The sequence below is a fragment of the Talpa europaea genome, assembly GCF_964194135.1.
Source record: "Talpa europaea genome assembly, chromosome: 8".
Lineage (NCBI taxonomy): Eukaryota > Metazoa > Chordata > Mammalia > Eulipotyphla > Talpidae > Talpa > Talpa europaea.
Genome location: NC_140075.1, coordinates 24449431 through 24467261, shown reverse-complemented (window position 1 = coordinate 24467261; position 17831 = coordinate 24449431). Strand labels below are relative to the sequence as shown.

The 17831-nt window shown below is 50.9% G+C and overlaps 3 protein-coding genes across 5 annotated transcripts in view; 1 reads left to right on the top strand and 2 right to left on the bottom strand.

Moving 5' to 3' along the window:
- Positions 1-1362, bottom strand: part of SLC12A6 (solute carrier family 12 member 6) — a gene marked incomplete at its 3' end in the record, with an annotated part of 94337 nt that extends 92975 nt beyond the window's left edge. For all 3 annotated transcript variants that reach the window (XM_084241108.1, XM_084241109.1, XM_084241110.1), the window contains exon 1: positions 861-1362. In XM_084241108.1, the coding sequence (XP_084097234.1) occupies positions 861-1131 (271 nt within the window). In that variant the 5' untranslated portion in view covers positions 1132-1362. The remainder of the gene's footprint in view (positions 1-860) is intronic.
- A 3070-nt stretch (positions 1363-4432) lies between these two features.
- NOP10 (NOP10 ribonucleoprotein) lies at positions 4433-5957 on the bottom strand. Its single transcript, XM_084239983.1, has 2 exons — positions 5812-5957; positions 4433-5338 (listed from the first exon to the last, which is right to left on the bottom strand). Exons 1-2 carry the CDS (start codon positions 5863-5865, stop codon positions 5198-5200), a joined length of 195 nt encoding a protein of 64 aa, XP_084096109.1. The 5' UTR covers positions 5866-5957; the 3' UTR covers positions 4433-5197.
- Positions 5958-7672: 1715 nt separating this feature from the next.
- NUTM1 (NUT midline carcinoma family member 1) lies at positions 7673-17715 on the top strand (the record flags this gene model as incomplete). Its single annotated transcript, XM_084239805.1, has 7 exons — positions 7673-7703; positions 9781-10489; positions 12416-12544; positions 13755-13894; positions 14370-14656; positions 15258-15374; positions 15703-17715. The coding sequence occupies exons 1-7, from the start codon at positions 7688-7690 to the stop codon at positions 17713-17715; spliced, it is 3411 nt and encodes a 1136-aa protein (XP_084095931.1). The 5' UTR covers positions 7673-7687.
- Positions 17716-17831: the final 116 nt, after the last annotated feature.

The window sequence follows — 17831 nt, the reverse complement described above, 5'->3', positions numbered from 1 at the left end:
GCTTAAAGTAAGCAGTCACTACCAGAGGGCTGTACGTTAGCTAGAACACAGCATAAGACTAAATATATACAGCAGTACAACAGTTCTCAAACTTTTCTATTCCAGAGCATGAAAAATGTTATGACCTCTCCATTTTATGTCTCTTCCCAACAAATCCAATGAAAACACCCAAGACTGACATACACTGGTTTAGGAAACTGAAGGTCTGCAGTGGTCACTAAGTTCAACGTGCCTGTGTGCTACTTCTGACTTCGAAGATGGGGTACATTTCCACTTGAAGGTCAATGAGAAACAATTCTGAGGGAATGTAAAGCCTCTTTAAAGTTATCCAATTTGCCAGAACACACATCAAATCTACCTAGCCACATCCCAAGTGAGCTTGGCTACTTTAACCATTATCTCATAAAAATGTAGATTTTTAAATAGAATTTTCTGATACAATTATCTGATAATTTCATATCAGACACAATTTCATACAAGTGCCTGCATGAAAGCCAAAAGCTAAGATCAGTAACTATGTTTTCATAGTTGGTCTTGAAGTTCTCCACTACGATTTAGGATTCTGGGTTAAAAAACAAGAAAATTCTGATATCCACCCGAAATATTCATTTCAATTCTAAGGAGACTAAAATGAGAAAGTCAACACATACATCTACTTTCCTTCTTGCCAATTACCTTTCCACATGCCAAATGCAGAGAGCCACAGTGCTAACCACTATTCCAAAGGGTTCTTAAGCATCTCAAAAAGAGGGGCCTTGGATCATGATGATTATATAATAGAAAACGAGCTCTCAGCAGACAGTCATCCTAGATAAACAAGGCAGCAGTGAAAGCATCCTATCACCTGTAAGTCTACTTACCCTCAGTAACATCCTGGGGGTTTGAAGTCCGGTCACTGGCTGGATCCAGCGCAACAGTTGCAAGGGAAGTGGTGACCCCAGACGTCTCACTCATAGGCTCACTCCGGCTGGTTTCCGGCACACTTTCCCGGGAGCTAAACCTCACTCGGGAACTGGACCGTGAGCTGAGGTCCGGGCTGGTGTCTGACAAGCCTGGAATGTCATCGATCTTTGTTGGTGTGACCATGAACCGAACTGAAGCCATCTTGGTGGTGGTTTCTGGAGGATGCATTTTCCGTTTTCTTTAGAAGGTCAAAGAAAAAAGGGAAACCCCACAAAATCCTTCCACCTACACTAGTTATGTTTGATCGCAAAGACAGAAAACTTTAAAAAAAAAAAAAAACAAACAAAAACCCAACAACCCTCAATGACCTTGATTAACACAGCACAAAAAGCACCCAATAAGAATCCAGCTACTCGGAAGTCAAGCAGAAGTCCTAGAAAGTGCACACACACTACCAGCAGCTGAAAAACAACATTTGAGGAAAAGAAAAAGGAACAAAGCCAATCTTGAGTAACTTTGTTCGTAGGCAGAGCTATCGCGCTCTCTCCCCGGGCCCGGGGCTGGGGCTCCGCGCCATGGTCTCTGCAGCAGGGAAAGCCTGCCCCGCACCAGCACCAGCACCGGGTCGGGCGGGGATCCGCAGTTCTGTATCCGTGAGCGTCCCGCGGTCGAGCCGGGCGAGGGGCGCCTCCCGCATGGATCTGACAGCGAAGCGGCGCGCCCGGCCACCTGTTGTGTCTCCGGTGCACGCCCCGCGGGGCCGGCTAGCAGGAGGGTGTGCTGGGCCGGCCAGCAGGAGGGTGTGCGGGGCCGGCTAGCAGGAGGGTGTGCACCGCCGCCCGCCGCTCGCGAGGCCGGGATCCTCTCGGGCCTGGCGGGAGCGGCGCGCGCGCATAACGGAGCAGCCCCGCGCTACCCGCTGCGGATGCGGGGGCGCCGGAGGCAGGGGCGAGTCGGGTCCCCGCCGCCCGGACGTCTGCTGGGCGCGGCGCGGCGGTCAGCGGGCCGGGCCGGCGCGGACGGCAGCCCGGGGTCGCGCCGGGTCGTCGCCGGCCCACGGAGCCCACGGCCGGCGCTGGGGCTCCCCCGCGCCACAGGCCCGGCGCCTCCGCCGGGGACGCCTCCTCCCCGGCCGGGGCGCCCCTCCGGGTCCGCGGGAGGCGGCTGGCCCCGGGCGCGCGGGCTGACGCGGGGCGCGCGCGGGCTGACGCGGGGCGCGCGCGGCTCCTGTTGACGCGCCGCTCGCAGTTTGGAAGCCGAGGCGCGCGCGGAAGAGCTCGGGGCGCCGGCGGGCGCCCCCTCCCCAAGCTCCACGCCGAGCGGCCGTTACGTGACCTCGCCTCCCCCGGCCCCCGGCCCGGCGGGCTCCGCCCGCGCCGCCGCAGCCCCGCTTGGCCCTCCCCGCTCGTTCCTCATTCGAGGTTAACGGTCCGACGAGCAGCCTGGGGAGAGGCCGAGGGCGGCACCGTCCCGCGAGCGCCCGGAGCCCCGCCTCTCCTCTGCGGCGGGGGCGGGCGGAGGCTCCGCGCATGCGCCTGGCCGGGTCGCATAAGGGACCGGCGGGCGAGGGGCGGGGCCGGAGGCCCTGGGCATGACGGGAATTGTAGTCGCGTGGGGGAGGCCTGAGCCGGGTACTGCAGGGGGAAATAAATTCGTTTTCTCCTTGGTGCTGTCCTGTTGTACAAACTCATTCCGGAGGCGTCTCAGGGAGCAGGCGAGCCCCTTTCCCCTCTGAACCTCAAAATCTCTTTAACATGAGCTCTCTGAAAATAGGCATAATTAAAGAAAACTATAAAGCTCCCAATACCATATATTTAGATATAACCCACTGGTATGCTCAGATTTAACAAACACTTTGTATTACTTTTACTTCCCGTTTTCCTGTCCTTAAAAAATGCCGTCCTTGGGCCTCCCTGGTGGCGCAGGCGGTTGAGCGCCGCACTGTGAAGCTGTCCGCAGCCTCTGCAGCGCGGGTTCGATCCTGGCTGGCCGGCAGGAATCCCACATGGCACCGCAAACCTCTCCTGTCTCGCCCCACTGCTCCCCTCAGCAGTGTGTTTCAGTCTCTCTGCCTGTTCTGTTCCCCACTCTATCTCTGGTGAATCCTCTCACCTCCCTGCACCTCTGGCCCAGCTCTTGTATGCATAAATAAATAAAATAAATCTTTAAAGAAAAATAAAATCAATAGCAGTATCATTTACTGACTTTGTTGCTTAAGAAAACTCCCTAGCAGATCCTTTTTCTAGTGATTTGCACAATTCTTAACATCTCTTCCATCATAATCCCCTCAATTTAGATAGGATAACTCTTTAAAATCCCTCAGATTCAATGTTAAAAACGCTATAAGCTAAGAAATAAAAAACTAGTTGACAGGAAAAAGGTACCCCATATCACCATTCTGACAAACTTCAGTAATTAAATCATCTGTCTTGTATTAACTATAACCCAACTCAAGAGGCTTAATTTTTCTCAGTAGTCAACAACTATCCTGAACTTTTCTGCTGGGATGTTCAGACATCAGAATACAAGAAAGATATATTTACCTCTTTCCAGGACCAATCTTGACAAATCAAATCTGCAAGTGATTTAAATTATATGTACTTGTAGAGTCTAGAATCTTGATGCAGTAGAAAAAAAAGGTTACATAATTGGAATATAATCACCACAACTCAATTTTTAAATCAGTGGCCTTAAACAATCAGTATTCAAATGCACTATCAATGAGAAGATGGGAAAATGAGTTAATTAACTTGACAAGGAGAAAAAGAAACTAGCATTTCTAGAATATCTTTACATAATGTTTTGCTTCCTCCCTCTAATCTCAAGTACTAAGAAATCTCCAACAATTTTTTTTTAATTAACCCCCAACCATAGCTTGGAAAGACAAAATCACTGCTTGAATTTCTCATATCTCATTTTCTATAAGATCCAAGCGGAGTTCCACATAGCAGTTAGTTAGCTGCCAGAGAGAATATAAAGTTAGGTGTATATAAGAAGATAACTCCTTGATGGAAAGAACTAAAAGCCTGGGAATATTTCCAGAGGGGCAATAAACATTCATAAAGGCATTCCTATTCACAATGGTTGGACTAACCTTGTAGATATATTAAGATCCACCACAAAACCCTATCAATTTTACAGTGGCAACAGAACTTAGAAATGCTGAGAAAAATAGGACTAACCAGGTTAGGTGGCCTTCCTTGACTAATACAAAAGGGATGAATCCTAGTCTTCTGATTTCAACTCACTGCCTTCCCCCTGCATATGGCTGTTAGTACTTTTCAAGCAATTCTTCCATTTTGAGTCAAAATATCATTTCAAGAGGCCAGGATTACTTAGGTTACAACAGGGGTATTTTCAGGGAGTGCTGACTGATGTGGGAGAGCCTTTCTCCACTTTTTGCAACACCCTCCTCCTCCTACCAGCACAGCACTAGTGCCAGAGTGATGGCTTGTTTTTCTTCCTAGTGGTCTTATACCCTGGGGTATTCTTCTTGCTCATATTCTTCACTGTTTTTGTATTTAAACACAAAATAGAGCTCTTTCGGGCCTCTCTGGTGGCACAAGGGGTTAAGCACCGCACTATGAAGCAATCCTCAGCCTCTGCAGCACCAATTCGATCCCCAGCCAGGGAGCAACCCACATGGCGCAGCAGACCTCTCCTGGAGCGCCCGCTGCTCCCCTCAGCAGTGTATTTCAGTCAGTCTGCCTGTTCTATTCCCCAGTCTGTCGCTGGTGGATCCTCTCACCCCCTGCATCTCTGGCCTGTACCCCAGCTCTTGTATGCATAAATAAATCGTTAAAAAAGAGCTCTTTCTGGGCCTCCCCGGTGGCGCAGCGGTTGAGCGCTGGGTTGCGAAGCTGCCATAGCCTCTGCAGGGCCGGTTCCATCCCCAGCTGCTCCCGGCCACCGGAGGGGGGTCCCACATGGCGCCTGCTGCCCCCCTCAGCAGTGTACCTCGGTCCTTCTGCCTGCTCTGCTCCCCGCTCTGGCGAATTCTCTCACCCTCCCGCGCTTCTGACTGTACCCAGTGCTTGTATAAATAAATAAAAATCTTTAAAAAAAAAAAAGAGCTCTTTCAAATCATTTTAATAACCTGGCAGTGATCCAAAATATGAAACAGAGATTCGAACTTGTTCCCTTCACAGGGGATGCTACCATCATTGCCTCACAAGTATGATCAAAGGCGATGATGAAACAGGCTTTCAGAAAGTAAGGGTGGAAAGTCTTTCTGGTTATAGAAGGTCTCTGAGGGGTAACAGGCAGCATAAGTGATATGACATTTAAGGGACCCTCAGAGGACAGGGAGCGGTTGCTGGGTCATGAGGACCTTGAAGCGTTTCTTGATGGTGATTCGGTGTCGAGAATATTTATCATCTGGGGAGAACCGAGCAGGATGGGCTGAGCAGGTCTGTTGTCCCATGGGGTCAAGTTTCTGCTCAAGGAAGAGAGACAGAGAGGACATCATCTCAGCAAGAGTGGAGAGACTGGGCCTCCCTGGTGCAAGGGGTTAAGCACCGCACTATGAAGCAATCCGAAGCCTCTACAGCACGAGTTCGATCCCCAGTCCGCCAGGGAGCAACTCCCCTCAGCAGTGTATTTCGTCAGTCTGCCTGTTCTGCTCCCCACTCTGTCTCTGTTGGATCCTCTCACCACCACCCCCACCACCACATCTCTGGCCTGTACCCCAGCTCTTGTATGCATTAATAAATAAATCTTAAAAAAAAAAAAAAAAAGAATGGAGGGACCGCCCAGTCACTAGCGACACCAGGGAGACTGAGGCTGGCACGGGGTGGGGGCAGCCGGCTCCCACCACTCCAGGGGTCTGGTCCCCCCAACCCAGCCGTCAACCAGGGGGTGTCTCAACCGCCCCCCCAAGCCCGCTTACAACCTGTTTCCTCTTCTCACCTTCAGCGTATAGACCCGCTCTCCCTGCTCGTTGAGGTAATACTGGAGAAACATGACCAGACTGAAGCCAGAAGCCAGAAGCCACAACCCCGTGCTCAGCTCCCTCCGCAGCCCGGCCCGCCAGCCCCGCGTGCTTGTCAGTTTCCTTCCGGTGTAGCCGGCCCGCTTCTGCCTCAAGGCACGCCGGGAAATGTAGTCCACTGTAGACACTTTTTCAACTGGCCGGTAGAGGGGGCAGTAGAGCGGGACCGGGCCTGGTTGCAACCTGCTTGCAACATTGCAGGCGCAGGCGCCCAGTTGCAACTTTGCAGGCCAGTTGCAACTTTGCAGGCGTCCTCAGACTCGTGGGGTGCGCCCACTGTGTGCCAGACACTGCTAGGCTTAAGGGGGGGTAGGGAGAGGCGAGGCTGAACATTGGTGTATAGAATCCTTTCTTTATCGCAAGGTGAACACCCATTTCCAAAGTCGTCGTTTTCTAGCCGCTGGGCAAACGAGGGCTGCAAGATTCGGTCACATATATCTTGGGAAAGAAGTAAGATTTTCTTTACCCCCCTCTTTAAAACATGCGGTTCCCCACGCCCTATTTTAAAGTATTGGCGGTAAAGAGTGCATGACGGGTATTCGCTGTTCTGTACAGAGCAGAGGGCATGAGGTTATTTCATGAAACTGGTGAAGTATGACTTAGTGGTGGAACCAAGATTCAAACTCAGGTCTCTTTACTACAAATTCAGCGCTCTTTCTTACATGGTGAGTAGCTAAAAATAGCATAAGATAAACCTCCTAAAGGGATTTCGAATTTTAAAAGAACGTAGAAATTCTCCTTCTAAGGCTGGTTTAAAGAAATGAGAATTGGAGCCCAGATACCTTTACAAAGATGGTGGTCGCAGCACTACTTATAATGCAAAAGCGTTAGAACATATATTCACTTTATAACCAGAAAAACCTGAAAGTTTTTTTTTAATATCGTTTGTACTTATTTATAATTGAATAAAATATCTCTGCAGAGATTCACAAGAAGCATAATATGTGCTTCCTCTGGGCTACAGAACTAGGCTCCAGAGGAAAGGAGTAGGAGGAAGAATTGCTGCTTATTCCATTTTGCACAGTTTGACTTTTGAACCCTGCTAATATATTATTCATTAAAAATTTTAAAATGATTTAACCAAAATTTAAAACAAAGTAATGTAACAAACAGTAGGACTTTTGGTCATGCAATTTTAGGCTGAATCTTCTATGAACTGCAGGGCTACTGGGAATGGGCTCTTGAGGGATTGCAGACAGCTTTCCAAGGAAGTGATATGCACATAGCGATCAAATACCCTCTGAAACAATCCTAATTTCAAACATTTGGTTCCCTTGATCCTTAAATACACAGACTGTGCTCTGAATTTGGTTCAGAGCTATATCCTGCAGCCAACATTGAGTTAAGTCAAGGATTTACCACAACCTGCTATTAATAGAAAGTCAGTTGCAGACTGGGAGGGAGTGAAAGGTATTGAAACGGTGAAGAATTTTATAGGGAACCAAGATGTGAAATTATAATGTTGGGAATCTGAGAAGGAATTTACAGGTTGCCCTAAAGAGGTATGCAGCAATCAACAATTGTGTTGCCATACTGCAGTTTGGAGAGAATTCCTGGTTATTCCCGGCTTATAGAACCCTTTGTAACACTTTTCTCCACTCCCACCTAACTTTCCCCTCCCCCACGGCAGAATGCCTTGAGTCCTAGATTCTAGTTCTGTTTTGATCTGATCTTTACCTTCCCTTCCTTGGATCCTTGTGTATCTCTTGGAGCCAGGTTACTCTCTGGTTCCTGGATCTGACTTTCATTCTGGAGGCTTCCAGACAGCCACGATTAGTGCCCAAACGTAACAGGATGGCTTCAGAGGGAGGTAAGTCTATAAGTGGGTGGGTGGGTGGGGAGGTGGGATGTCCCTGTCACCTACTCTCATCCTTGAAGATTCAACTTTGATACTTTACCTGGGAACAAGCTCTTCTGGCAGAGCAAGAGAGATGTGAGAACACTAGACACCACCGTAGGCATCACACTTGTCAGAGGCTAGGGATTGTGCCAGTAAGCCTGGAGATTGGTCAAGGAAAAGGAGGCAGGTCAGGGCACCTTGGAGGAAAATTCTGGATACAGAGAAGGGATGGCAACTTGCATCTCTGGGATAGGGACCCCTTCAATGTGTATTTCTGTTGGAGGGGACAGTAAAATGTTGGGGTGTGGTACAAGTGGCACAAAGAGGGTTCAAGAGGAAGGCCCTTGTGTATTCTTGTGTATTCTTCAGGCAGATGGAGTCTGCTCTAGAATTTTCTTTTTTTAAAAAAAAAGATTTATTTATTTATGCATACAAGAACTGGGGTACAGGCCAGAGGTGTGGAGGTTAGAGGATTCACCAGAGAGAGTCGGGAACGGAACAGGCGGATTAACTGAAATACACTGCTGAGGGGAGCAGCAGGTGAGACAGGAGAGGTCTGCTGCGCCACGTGGGCTGCTCTCTGGCTGGCCGGGGACCGAACTTGTGCTGCAGTGGCTGCGAATAGCTTCACAGGTTGCGTCTTAACCGCTTGCGCCGGCAGGGAGGCCCACTCTAGAATTTTCTCTTCAAGAACAGAACTGGGGGGCCTCCCCGGTGGCGCAGCGGTTGAGCACTGGGTTACGAAGCTGCCCGCAGCCTCTGCAGCGCTGGTTCAATCCCCAGCCGCCTGGCGAGGGTCCCACATGGCGCGCAGACCTCTCCTGCCGCCCGCTGCTGCCCTCAGCAGTGTATTTCGTCAGTCTGCCTGTTCTGCTCCCTGCTCTGGCTCTGGTGAATCCTCTCACCCTCCCGCGCTTCTGACTGTACCCAGTGCTTGTATAAATAAATAAATCTTTAAGAAAAAAAAAAAGGGGGGGCCTCCCCGGTGGTGCAACTGTTGAGCGCTGGGTTGCGAAGCTGCCCGCAGAATCTGCAGCGCTGGTTGGATCCCCGGCTGCTCCCCGGCCACCGGAGGAGGGTCCTGCATGGCACACAGACCTCTCCTGCCGCCCGCTGCTCCCCTCAGCAGTGTACTTCGGTCCTTCTGCCTGCTCTGCTCCCCGCTCTGGCTCTGGTGAATTCTCTCACCCTCCCGCGCTTCTGACTGTACCCAGTGCTTGTATAAATAATAAATAAATCTTAAAAAAAAAAAGGAATTACAGACAGTCTGCACTACCTGAGTTTAACTTGTCCAGCAACTGCTTATAGCTCTGGAATCCACCCCCTCCCCACACTGCCCTCTCCTTGCCCACACCCTGACACTTGTCTAGTCGCTTCTGAATTGTTCTAGCACACAACTCCTGGGAACCAAACATCTAATGCACACCTACCTGCCCTCCAGGGGCAGTAACAGGGCAGCTAGAGAGAGGGTGGTGTGGATGTGCTGGGATAGGTAGGAAGAAGAGATGTACCTGCGTGCTGGATGGGATTCGTTATGGGGTATGAATCAAGAGTCCCAGGGCAGTAATTCTTTTTTTTTTTTTTTTAAGATTTATTTATTTATGCATATAAGAGCCGGGGTACAGGCCAAAGGTGTGGAGGGGTGAAAGGATTCACCAGACACAGAGCACGGGGAACAGAACAGGCAGATCGACAGAAGTACACTGCTGAGGGGAGCAGCGGGTGAGATAGGAGAGGTCTGCTGCGCCATGTGGGTAGCTCCCTGCAGGCCAGGGATTGAACTCATGCCGCAGAGGCTGCGGACAGCTTCATAGGTTGCGTCTTAACCCCTTGTGCCACCAGGGAAGGCCCCCCCAGGGAAGTAATTCTTAACTAGGAGTAAGGCCATCAAAATCACTCAGGGTTATATTTGCAGACCACGCTCATGCCTGCTCTGTATCCCCTCCCTTACCTGTTGAGAATCAGTGTTCACACTCTCTAGGGACTAATGACTAATATTTGATATCCTTTCTCCTACTCCATTCCTGCTTTTTCTTTGTCTCAACAGCATCTCCATTGCCTGGACCGGATATGACCATGAAACCTGGCACTGCCCTACCTTCTTTCACGGCGCTTCCCTTACCCCCACCTGCTCCAGGCCTGCCAGACCCATCACCCTGGGAGCCGCCTCCGCAGCCCCCCATGCCTTCAACATTCTCTCCTGGCAACCCTCTGGTGCTCTCTGCTTTCCCCAACCCATTGTTGGTGACAGGGGATGGGGGTACAGGCCCCAATGGGGCTGATGCTGGCAAGGTCATTATCAAAGTCAAGACAGAAGGGGGGCCAACTGAATCCTCTCAAGCTCAGAACTTTATCCTTACTCAGACCACCCTCAACTGGATTGCCTCAGGCGCTCCCTGCGGGGTCCCTCAGGGTCCTACCCCTCGACTTGTGACAGCCTCTAATGTGAAGACTCTTCTACCCACTAAGGCTATTGGGGTGAGCCAGGAGGGCCTCCTAGGCTTTCCTCCTCAGGCTCCACCTCCAGCTGCCCAACTGGCTCCCACTGTGTCCCCGGAAAAGGCTTGGCCAGGGCCACCTGGGACAACCGGGGAAGGAGGTCCTGAGGCCACCCAACCCAAGCCCTCCCTGGGTGACCTCTCCTATACCTCCAAGGGTGTTTACGAGAACTTCCGTCGTTGGCAGCGCTACAAAGCTTTGGCCCGGAGGCACTTGTCTCAAAGTCCTGATGCAGAAGCCCTTTCCTGCTTTCTTATGTAAGTGGGGAGACTGATCAGTTATCTGGGGCTTTTAAATAAGGAGGACTTTGAGGAGAACTTTTAAAAGCAGTTAGACTATTTAGGAATACTTGAGAGCAGGCCCTGAAAGTAATGGTGATATTATAAGAACTAAAAGCAGGATGAGGAGGGTAAATAATGATGACGATGATGATAAGCCTTCACCTGACCTCCCAGTTTACAGCAAGCTTTCAGATGTCTTCTCAATAAATCCTCACAACCCTGAGTTCAGGCAAGCGTTTTTTTTGGGTAAGTAACATTTACAGATAGAAGGTTGAAGCTCAGAGAGGTTTTCTGTCACAAAGCAAGGAGCAATGATTGGACTTAAGTCTCTGCCACCAAGTGCCAGTGTCTCCCCATTTTATTTTACTACCTTCTGTTGGGGAGTGGAGCTGTCCACACCGGCCGGCATGAGGTGTCCTGGGCCCTGACCCATTCCTGTGGGAGAGGAAGACGGTGGGGCCTTATTCAGGTTGAAATAGGGAGGTGCTTAGGGGTCGAGGCCCGCGGCTCTACACCCTTCACTAGGTTTGTGATCCTGGGCTTGACATTTCATATCTTTGCCTTGGTTTTTTCAACCGTAAAGGGGATAATTACACATACTTCTGAGGATGCTGAGAAGATGAAATGAGTTAATGTATGTGAAGTGTTTAGTAAACTGCCTGGCACAGAAAATGGCTTATTAAGTGGTAGTTTCTATGATGGTGATCATCATCATCATCATTATTATAATTATAAAAAGATAATCTAGAAGAGGAAAGGAACTCAGAAAAGGCCAAAATGATGTTATGCCTAAGAATATAAATGGATGTTTAGCTGAGGAGCCTGGGGTCACAGGCTGTGTGTTGTGTTTGTAAAGCAGAGTCAATAACCTTCTGGGCTAATTTTTTCTCCCCACACAGACCCAAAGCCTCTCTCAACTGGACTGTACCTCTCACATTTTGTGTAAAGCACTATGATTCACATGCAGTCTTTCACTGGACTTCAAAAAAATGGTGTTCCTCCAGTGGCTGATACCTGTGACTTTGGCGTGAATAAATCAAAAACCTCCCCCAAAGCCCGGGGTGCAGCTCACCATCATAACTCCCTGCTCCCTTGCAGCCCTGAGTTCTCTTGCGGAGTCTGGCAGGATGAAATGCCAACTTTTGAGGCTGCAAGGTCCTACTGCTTTCCCCACTTGGGCTGTGGGCAGGGTCTCCCCCCAAAGTGCAGACCAGATGCTCTGCAACTCACCTGGGAAGCTGGTAAAATGCCAGGTCCTGGGGTCTTGGGAATCTATAGTTATAGCAAGCTTCACCAGGTGATTCTAGGTACAATAAAATTTGAAGGACTCTTGGGAAGTCAGGTAGGCAAAAGTGAAGTGTTCCCTTTCAGCTGGGTTGTTGAATTCCTCAGGATCACAAAAAACTTGGGTCTAGAGTTGACATTTGTCATGAGAGGTATCTCAGAGGCAAAGAAAAAAAAATTTAAAGCCAACAAATAACACCACACAAACTTTAATTAAGCATTCCATTAAGTTAGCAAGTGCCTTTTTTTAAAATGCAAGAAACCTTGGGTGGGATTAAGCTTTCTTTACATTAAATCCCATTAATTTACTAACATGAGTGTTCTTTTTCCAATGTTTAGTTGAAGACAGCACTGTGAGAATTGAGGGTGGTTGGTTTCAAAAGGTCGGGAGAATTGTTTGATTTTGTGTGAGAACTGTGTATGCTGGTGGGAGAGAGAGTACCGTACATGAATGGATGGGAGGTTGAGGGTGTGGAAGTTCAATCAGAAGTGAAATGTGACAGGGACTGAGGGGCATGTTAGATCCAAGAGGGTCAGGGGGTGTGGGTGGAGGTGGATGTCAGGATAGGTGAATGGGGGGTACACTTGTAGAATGTGACTGACCCATGTGAATTTTAGTCCAGTGCTTCGTTCCCTGGCCCGGCTGAAGCCCACCATGACTCTGGAGGAGGGACTGCCAAGGGCTGTGCAGGAATGGGAGCGAACCAGCAACTTCGACCGGATGATCTTTTATGAGATGGCAGAAAAGTGAGTCTGGCGAGCCCTTGTTCATTCCAGGGCACGGAATTACTGAGAGGGCTGGGACAGATAGGAAAGGCTTATGTGTGGGAGCCTTGCTACTTCCTCCACCGGGTGGAAGTGCTATTGGTGCAGACCTTGGGACCTCCTCAGGAAATAGTTGCACAGATAGGTTTTTTTTTTTTTTTAAGATTTATTTTTACTTATTTGTGCATAAAAGAACTAGGTGTAGGCCAGAGGTGCGGGGGCTGAGAGGATTCACCAGAGACAGAGCAGGGAACAGAACAGGCAGACTGACTGAAATACACTGCTGAGGGGAGCAGCGGGGGAGACAGGAGAAGTTTGCTGAGCCACATGGGTTATTAGCTCCCTGGCTGGGGATTGAACTCATGCCAGAGTGGCTGGTGATTGCGTACGGTGTCTTTAACCCCTGCACCACCGGGGAGGCGCCCCTCCCCCCTCCCCCCACAGAAATTGTTTAGCCTGCTCACCCTGGCAGGGGCTGGCTCCTGAAGAGGTTGCTCAGGGGAAGCCAGGGTCCTAGATGCCCAGAGTGGTCTGTCTCCAGCCTGATTCATAAAAATTTTGATAAAATTCTTGGAATGGCGTCAAAAACAGATCAGCCATCTTCTGCTTCCTGGGAAAATAACAACTCTGAGGAAAATTTTTTCATTCAAGCTTGGCTTCCATTTTCTCTCCCCAAACCTCCTGGACTCAAAAACCTAGATTTACCCTTCCAGGGCCTCAGGACTCGTGGGTCGCAGCACTGCCCCCTGGTGGCAACTGCCACCCTTGCCCTGTTTCAAGATCTCAGCCATTCTCTGTGGTGTCCTCCGGGTAGAGGCCTTCCTTGAGGAGAGACCTGCTTGAGGTTTCCTGTGCAGATGTGGTAGAAATGACTGATTGAATTGAACAAGTCTGTATTAATTGCTGCCATATACTGGATGAAATAGGGGTGGAAACGTACAAGTACCAGATGGTTCGTTTCTCAACAAGCTTTCTGAATGACTGCCGTGGATGAAGGGACTAGTGGTGACCTTGTGAGAAGCCCCCAGAACTGTTGTTTGACTGTCGGTAAGCAGCTCCCTCTTCAGTGACTGACTTAGATGCAGTTTTGCCTACGTGAGGGCACATCCATTCTTAGCTATGCTTGGCACCCGCTGGTGCCCAGGTCCCAGATGGATCTGGCCTCAGCACTGCCCTTCCACACCTTCTGCAGGTTCATGGAGTTTGAGGCGGAGGAGGAGATGCAGATTCAGAACACACAGTTGATGAACAGGCCCCAGGGCCTGCCTCCTGCGGCCCCTCTGAAACGTGATCCTCCAGGGCCCTCACCAGCTGAGCCTGGCCAGCAGCCAGGTAAGCCTACAGTTCCAACAGGAGTCCTAGGCCAATGGCTCAGAGGCCAGTCACAGGTTAGGAAGGCATTGCCCTCACTACCTTCTTCTGGGAAGAAGCTGTCAAAGTTCCAGACAGGACACACAAGAGGCTGGGTTCTCAAGTTCTCCTTGTCCCAAAGTAGGTTTTGACCTTGGTCAAATGAACCAACTACTCTGTCGCCAAGACTGTAAATAAGGCACATCATACAACCTAAGAAATGGACACTGAATCAGGGGACTTCTTAGATATTCAGGGGGTTCATGATCCCTCATGCAGTGATTCCCTCTTTCAGACCCTCCAGCTTCTCAATCTTTTCCCACACCTGGCAGTTTCAGGCTGACCTGGTCCAGACTAGAACCATTTCAGAGTACCCAGACTGCTCCCCTTACGTAGGGTTCAGATGTAGCCCGTGGTGTGTGCCACTTGTGTGTCTCCTTTCCCTCTTGCCCCTTAGTGTACATTCCCAAGAAGGCAGCCTCTAAGGCACGGGCCCCACGCAGGCGTCAGCGCAAGACCCAGAGGCCTCCAGCAGCCCAGGCGCCCAAGGAGATTCCGCCAGAAGCTGTGAAAGAGTATGCTGACATCATGGAAGGGCTGGCAGGGACTGACTCGGCCCCTGGGGAGGCAGATGGAAGACAGGAAGAGGAAGAACGGCAGCAGGAGGAGGAAGGGATATATCCAGATCCAGATCTCCTGAGCTACATCGATGAGCTGTGTTCTCAGGAGGTCTTTGTTTCCAAGGTGGGCTGGTTTTAGTAGATGCTAGGAATTCCTACCTCTTCCAGAGGTACTTAAGAACTAGGTGCTCTCGGTCCTCCCGGGTGGCGCAGTGGTTGAGCGCTGGGTTGCGAAGCTGCCCACGGCCTCTGCGGCGCCGGTTCGATCCCCAGTTGCTCCCCGGCCACCGGAGGAGGGTCCCACATGGCGCGCAGACCTCTCCTGCCGCCCGCTGCTCCCCTCAGCAGTGTACTTCGGTCCTTCTGCCTGTTTTGCTCCCCGCTCTGGCTCTGGTGAATTCTCTCACCCTCCCACGCTTCTGACTGTACCCAGTGCATATATAAACACACACACAAAAAAAAAAACCAAACAAGCAAACAAATAAATAAATATATGCCACTTTAAAAAAAAAAAAAAAAAAGAACTAGGTGCTCTCCTGTCCTGAGAAATGCTACACAGGTAGATATATAGCTGGTGGTGGACATGGTCAGGAGGAGAGTTGGCAGTGGGGACAGTGTGTGTGTGTGTGTGGGGGGGGGGCTGTTCATGGCGTCTTCTGTAGAGCCTCTGGCTCATAGGTTACCTCCTGTCCAGTACTCACACCACTTTTCCTTCTGTTGCCCAGGTGGAGGCTGTCATTCACCCTCGATTTCTGGCAGATCTGCTGTCCCCAGAACAACAGAGGGACCCCTTAGCCTTAATTGAGGAGCTGGAGCAAGAAGAAGGACTCAGTCTTGCCCAGGTGAGTCTGGGAGGGAGGGAAATCAGAATAAGAGTGTGTGATTTTATCTAACCCTATATTGTCTTGAATGGTATGATGAACGACTTCAGGATTGGGCTCTAGGTGCACAAGTAGGCGAGCGACTGTGGAAATGCAGAAAAAGGTAGTGTAAGGGCTCAAAGTATGGGAATGAGGCCCAGGAAACAGAAGAAGCCCGATCCGTCTTTGATGCCATCACTTAAGCCCCTTGCTTGCATCCTCTGCCCTGCTTAGGCACCACCTCCTCACCACCCACTCAGCCACCTCGTCTCACAACCATGTATATAGATGGCCTCTGTTCTCCTTCTAGCTGGTCCAGAAGCGGCTGCTGGCCTTGGAAGAGGAGGAGGATGCAGAGGCACCTCCAAGTTGCAGCGGAGTCCAGTCAGACTCCAGTCCTTCTGTTTCTGATGAGGATGAAGATGGGGGTGGAAGGCTTCGGCCCTCACCTGGGTCTCGGGTGGCCGGGGGCACTGTTCGCCTTGGAAAGTCTGCTTCTCCAGGAAATCGGGCAAGAGAAGTGCATGGTGAGCAGGAGCGGGCCCTAGATGGTCTGAGGGGGATGCGCAGTGATGGGAATGCTCTGCCATCCCCCAGCAGCTGGGACCTGCAGCTAGAACTCGCAGTTCCACAGGGGACTCGGGGGCCCTTAGGAATGGTGAGGAGAGGCTCTGGGAAGGTCACCAACCGGACATCTCCACAGCAGGATGAGCAACTGGGCCGTGCGGGGTCCCGTGAGCGCCCCCTGGTGGCTGAGAGGACCTCTAAGTCTGTGTCCCTTTGCTGGCAGGAAGGTCCCCCACCACTTGAGATAATTCCCCATCTGGATGTTGGACTCACAGATCTGGCTCCTCTCCAAGGACAGGGGCTAGAGAAACAGGTGCTGGTGTTGCAGAGGGAACAGGTAGGAGGTCTTGAAGGGCTTCCACAGGGGGAGGAGCCATCAGGGGCACCTCAGGAAGGCTCTTCAGGAGTCATGTGGGGAGATGATAGAGGTCCTCCCATAGTTCAGACCTATGATCAGAACCCTTCTGCTGGAGCAGCTGAGGCTGAGGACAGGGATGGAACCTCTCTCAGTCCAGGATTTTGGCTGAGAGGTGAGATGGATGCCATAGGCTTGGAGTTGCCCTTGCAGATCGAGGAGGTCATAGACAACTTCCATGACAGGGTGTGTGTAGCTGAGCACCAGGGAGGCTGCCAGGCATTGGGTTCCAGAAGCAACATTTCTCTGGGTCCCGGAGAGACCACCACGCCTGGAGATGGGGTCACTAGTGCAGTTCCCTGTGGAGGCCCAGATGCCATAGTAGCTCTAGAAAAGAGAAACTACTGCAGCTTACCAGGACCTCTGAGGGCCAACAGCCCAGCTGTGAGGCCTAAAGATAGCAAGCGGAGCCCCAAAACCACAGAAGACCCAAGTGATCTGTGGGCTGAAGTTTGCTCCCCATTGCAGGAGAGCAGAATTGATGCCTCCACACTGGGGGCTTCCAAAGAAACCCTCCTGCCTGCATGTCAGGGCAATATCCTCATCCTGGGGACCCAGGATGTCTCTGCTTTTCCTGAGGCCAGCCAAGAGGGGGGCATTGGAGATAATTCTGTTCCCGCTCAACTGGAAAGCACAGACCACATCAACACACCAGATGTTAGAGATGCCCGGGACCTCCAGCTAGGGGAAGGTGAAGATAGCTGCCCATCAAGTTTTAATTCTTATGACCCCCAAAGACAGGGCAAGGATACAGGTTCACCTAAACCTAAAGACCCTGCTCTCGTATCAGGAAATCAAAAGTCTTGTGCACACGGGACCCCCAAGCCGACATCTCACCATAGCCTTGGGAGCACTTCCCCTAGATGGGGAGCCAGGGGTGCCTTAGTCCCGAGAGAGACCTCTCCTGTTAATGAAACATGCAGTTCAGCAGATGGGGCCAAAGCGAAGGGCAAGGAGGAAGAGGAGGAGGATGAGGAACTCTCCAACTTTGCTTACCTTTTGGCCTCTAAACTTAGCCTGTCTCCAAGGGGCTTTCCCCTCAGCCCTCGCCCCACCTCAGGCCTGCCTTCAACAGGTCAGGGTGTCCAGAAAGCATCCCGTTCCCTCTCTGCTGAGGCAAGAGGCCTTGGCCAACCTCCATATCCTGTTGCCAAGTCTAGGAAGCGAGGCCTAGCTGAAGGTGCATCTGCTGCTGAAAAGAGGCCCTACCCAGGAGTTGAATTTGGGGTCTCCGGGGAGAAGCCCCTGACTCTGGGAGTGGGTCGACCCTCACAGCCTCGTAAAAGGCGGCGTGACAGTTTTGTCACAGGCAAGAGGAAGAAACGACGCCGCAGTCAGTAGGGAGCGCTGGGACATTCTTGCCCCAGCTGCCCATCCACCAGAAGGCCCCAGGGCAGGTTTCACCACGACTACACCAAGATTTGTTCTCAGCTGTTTTTTCGGTGGTTTTGCAAGTT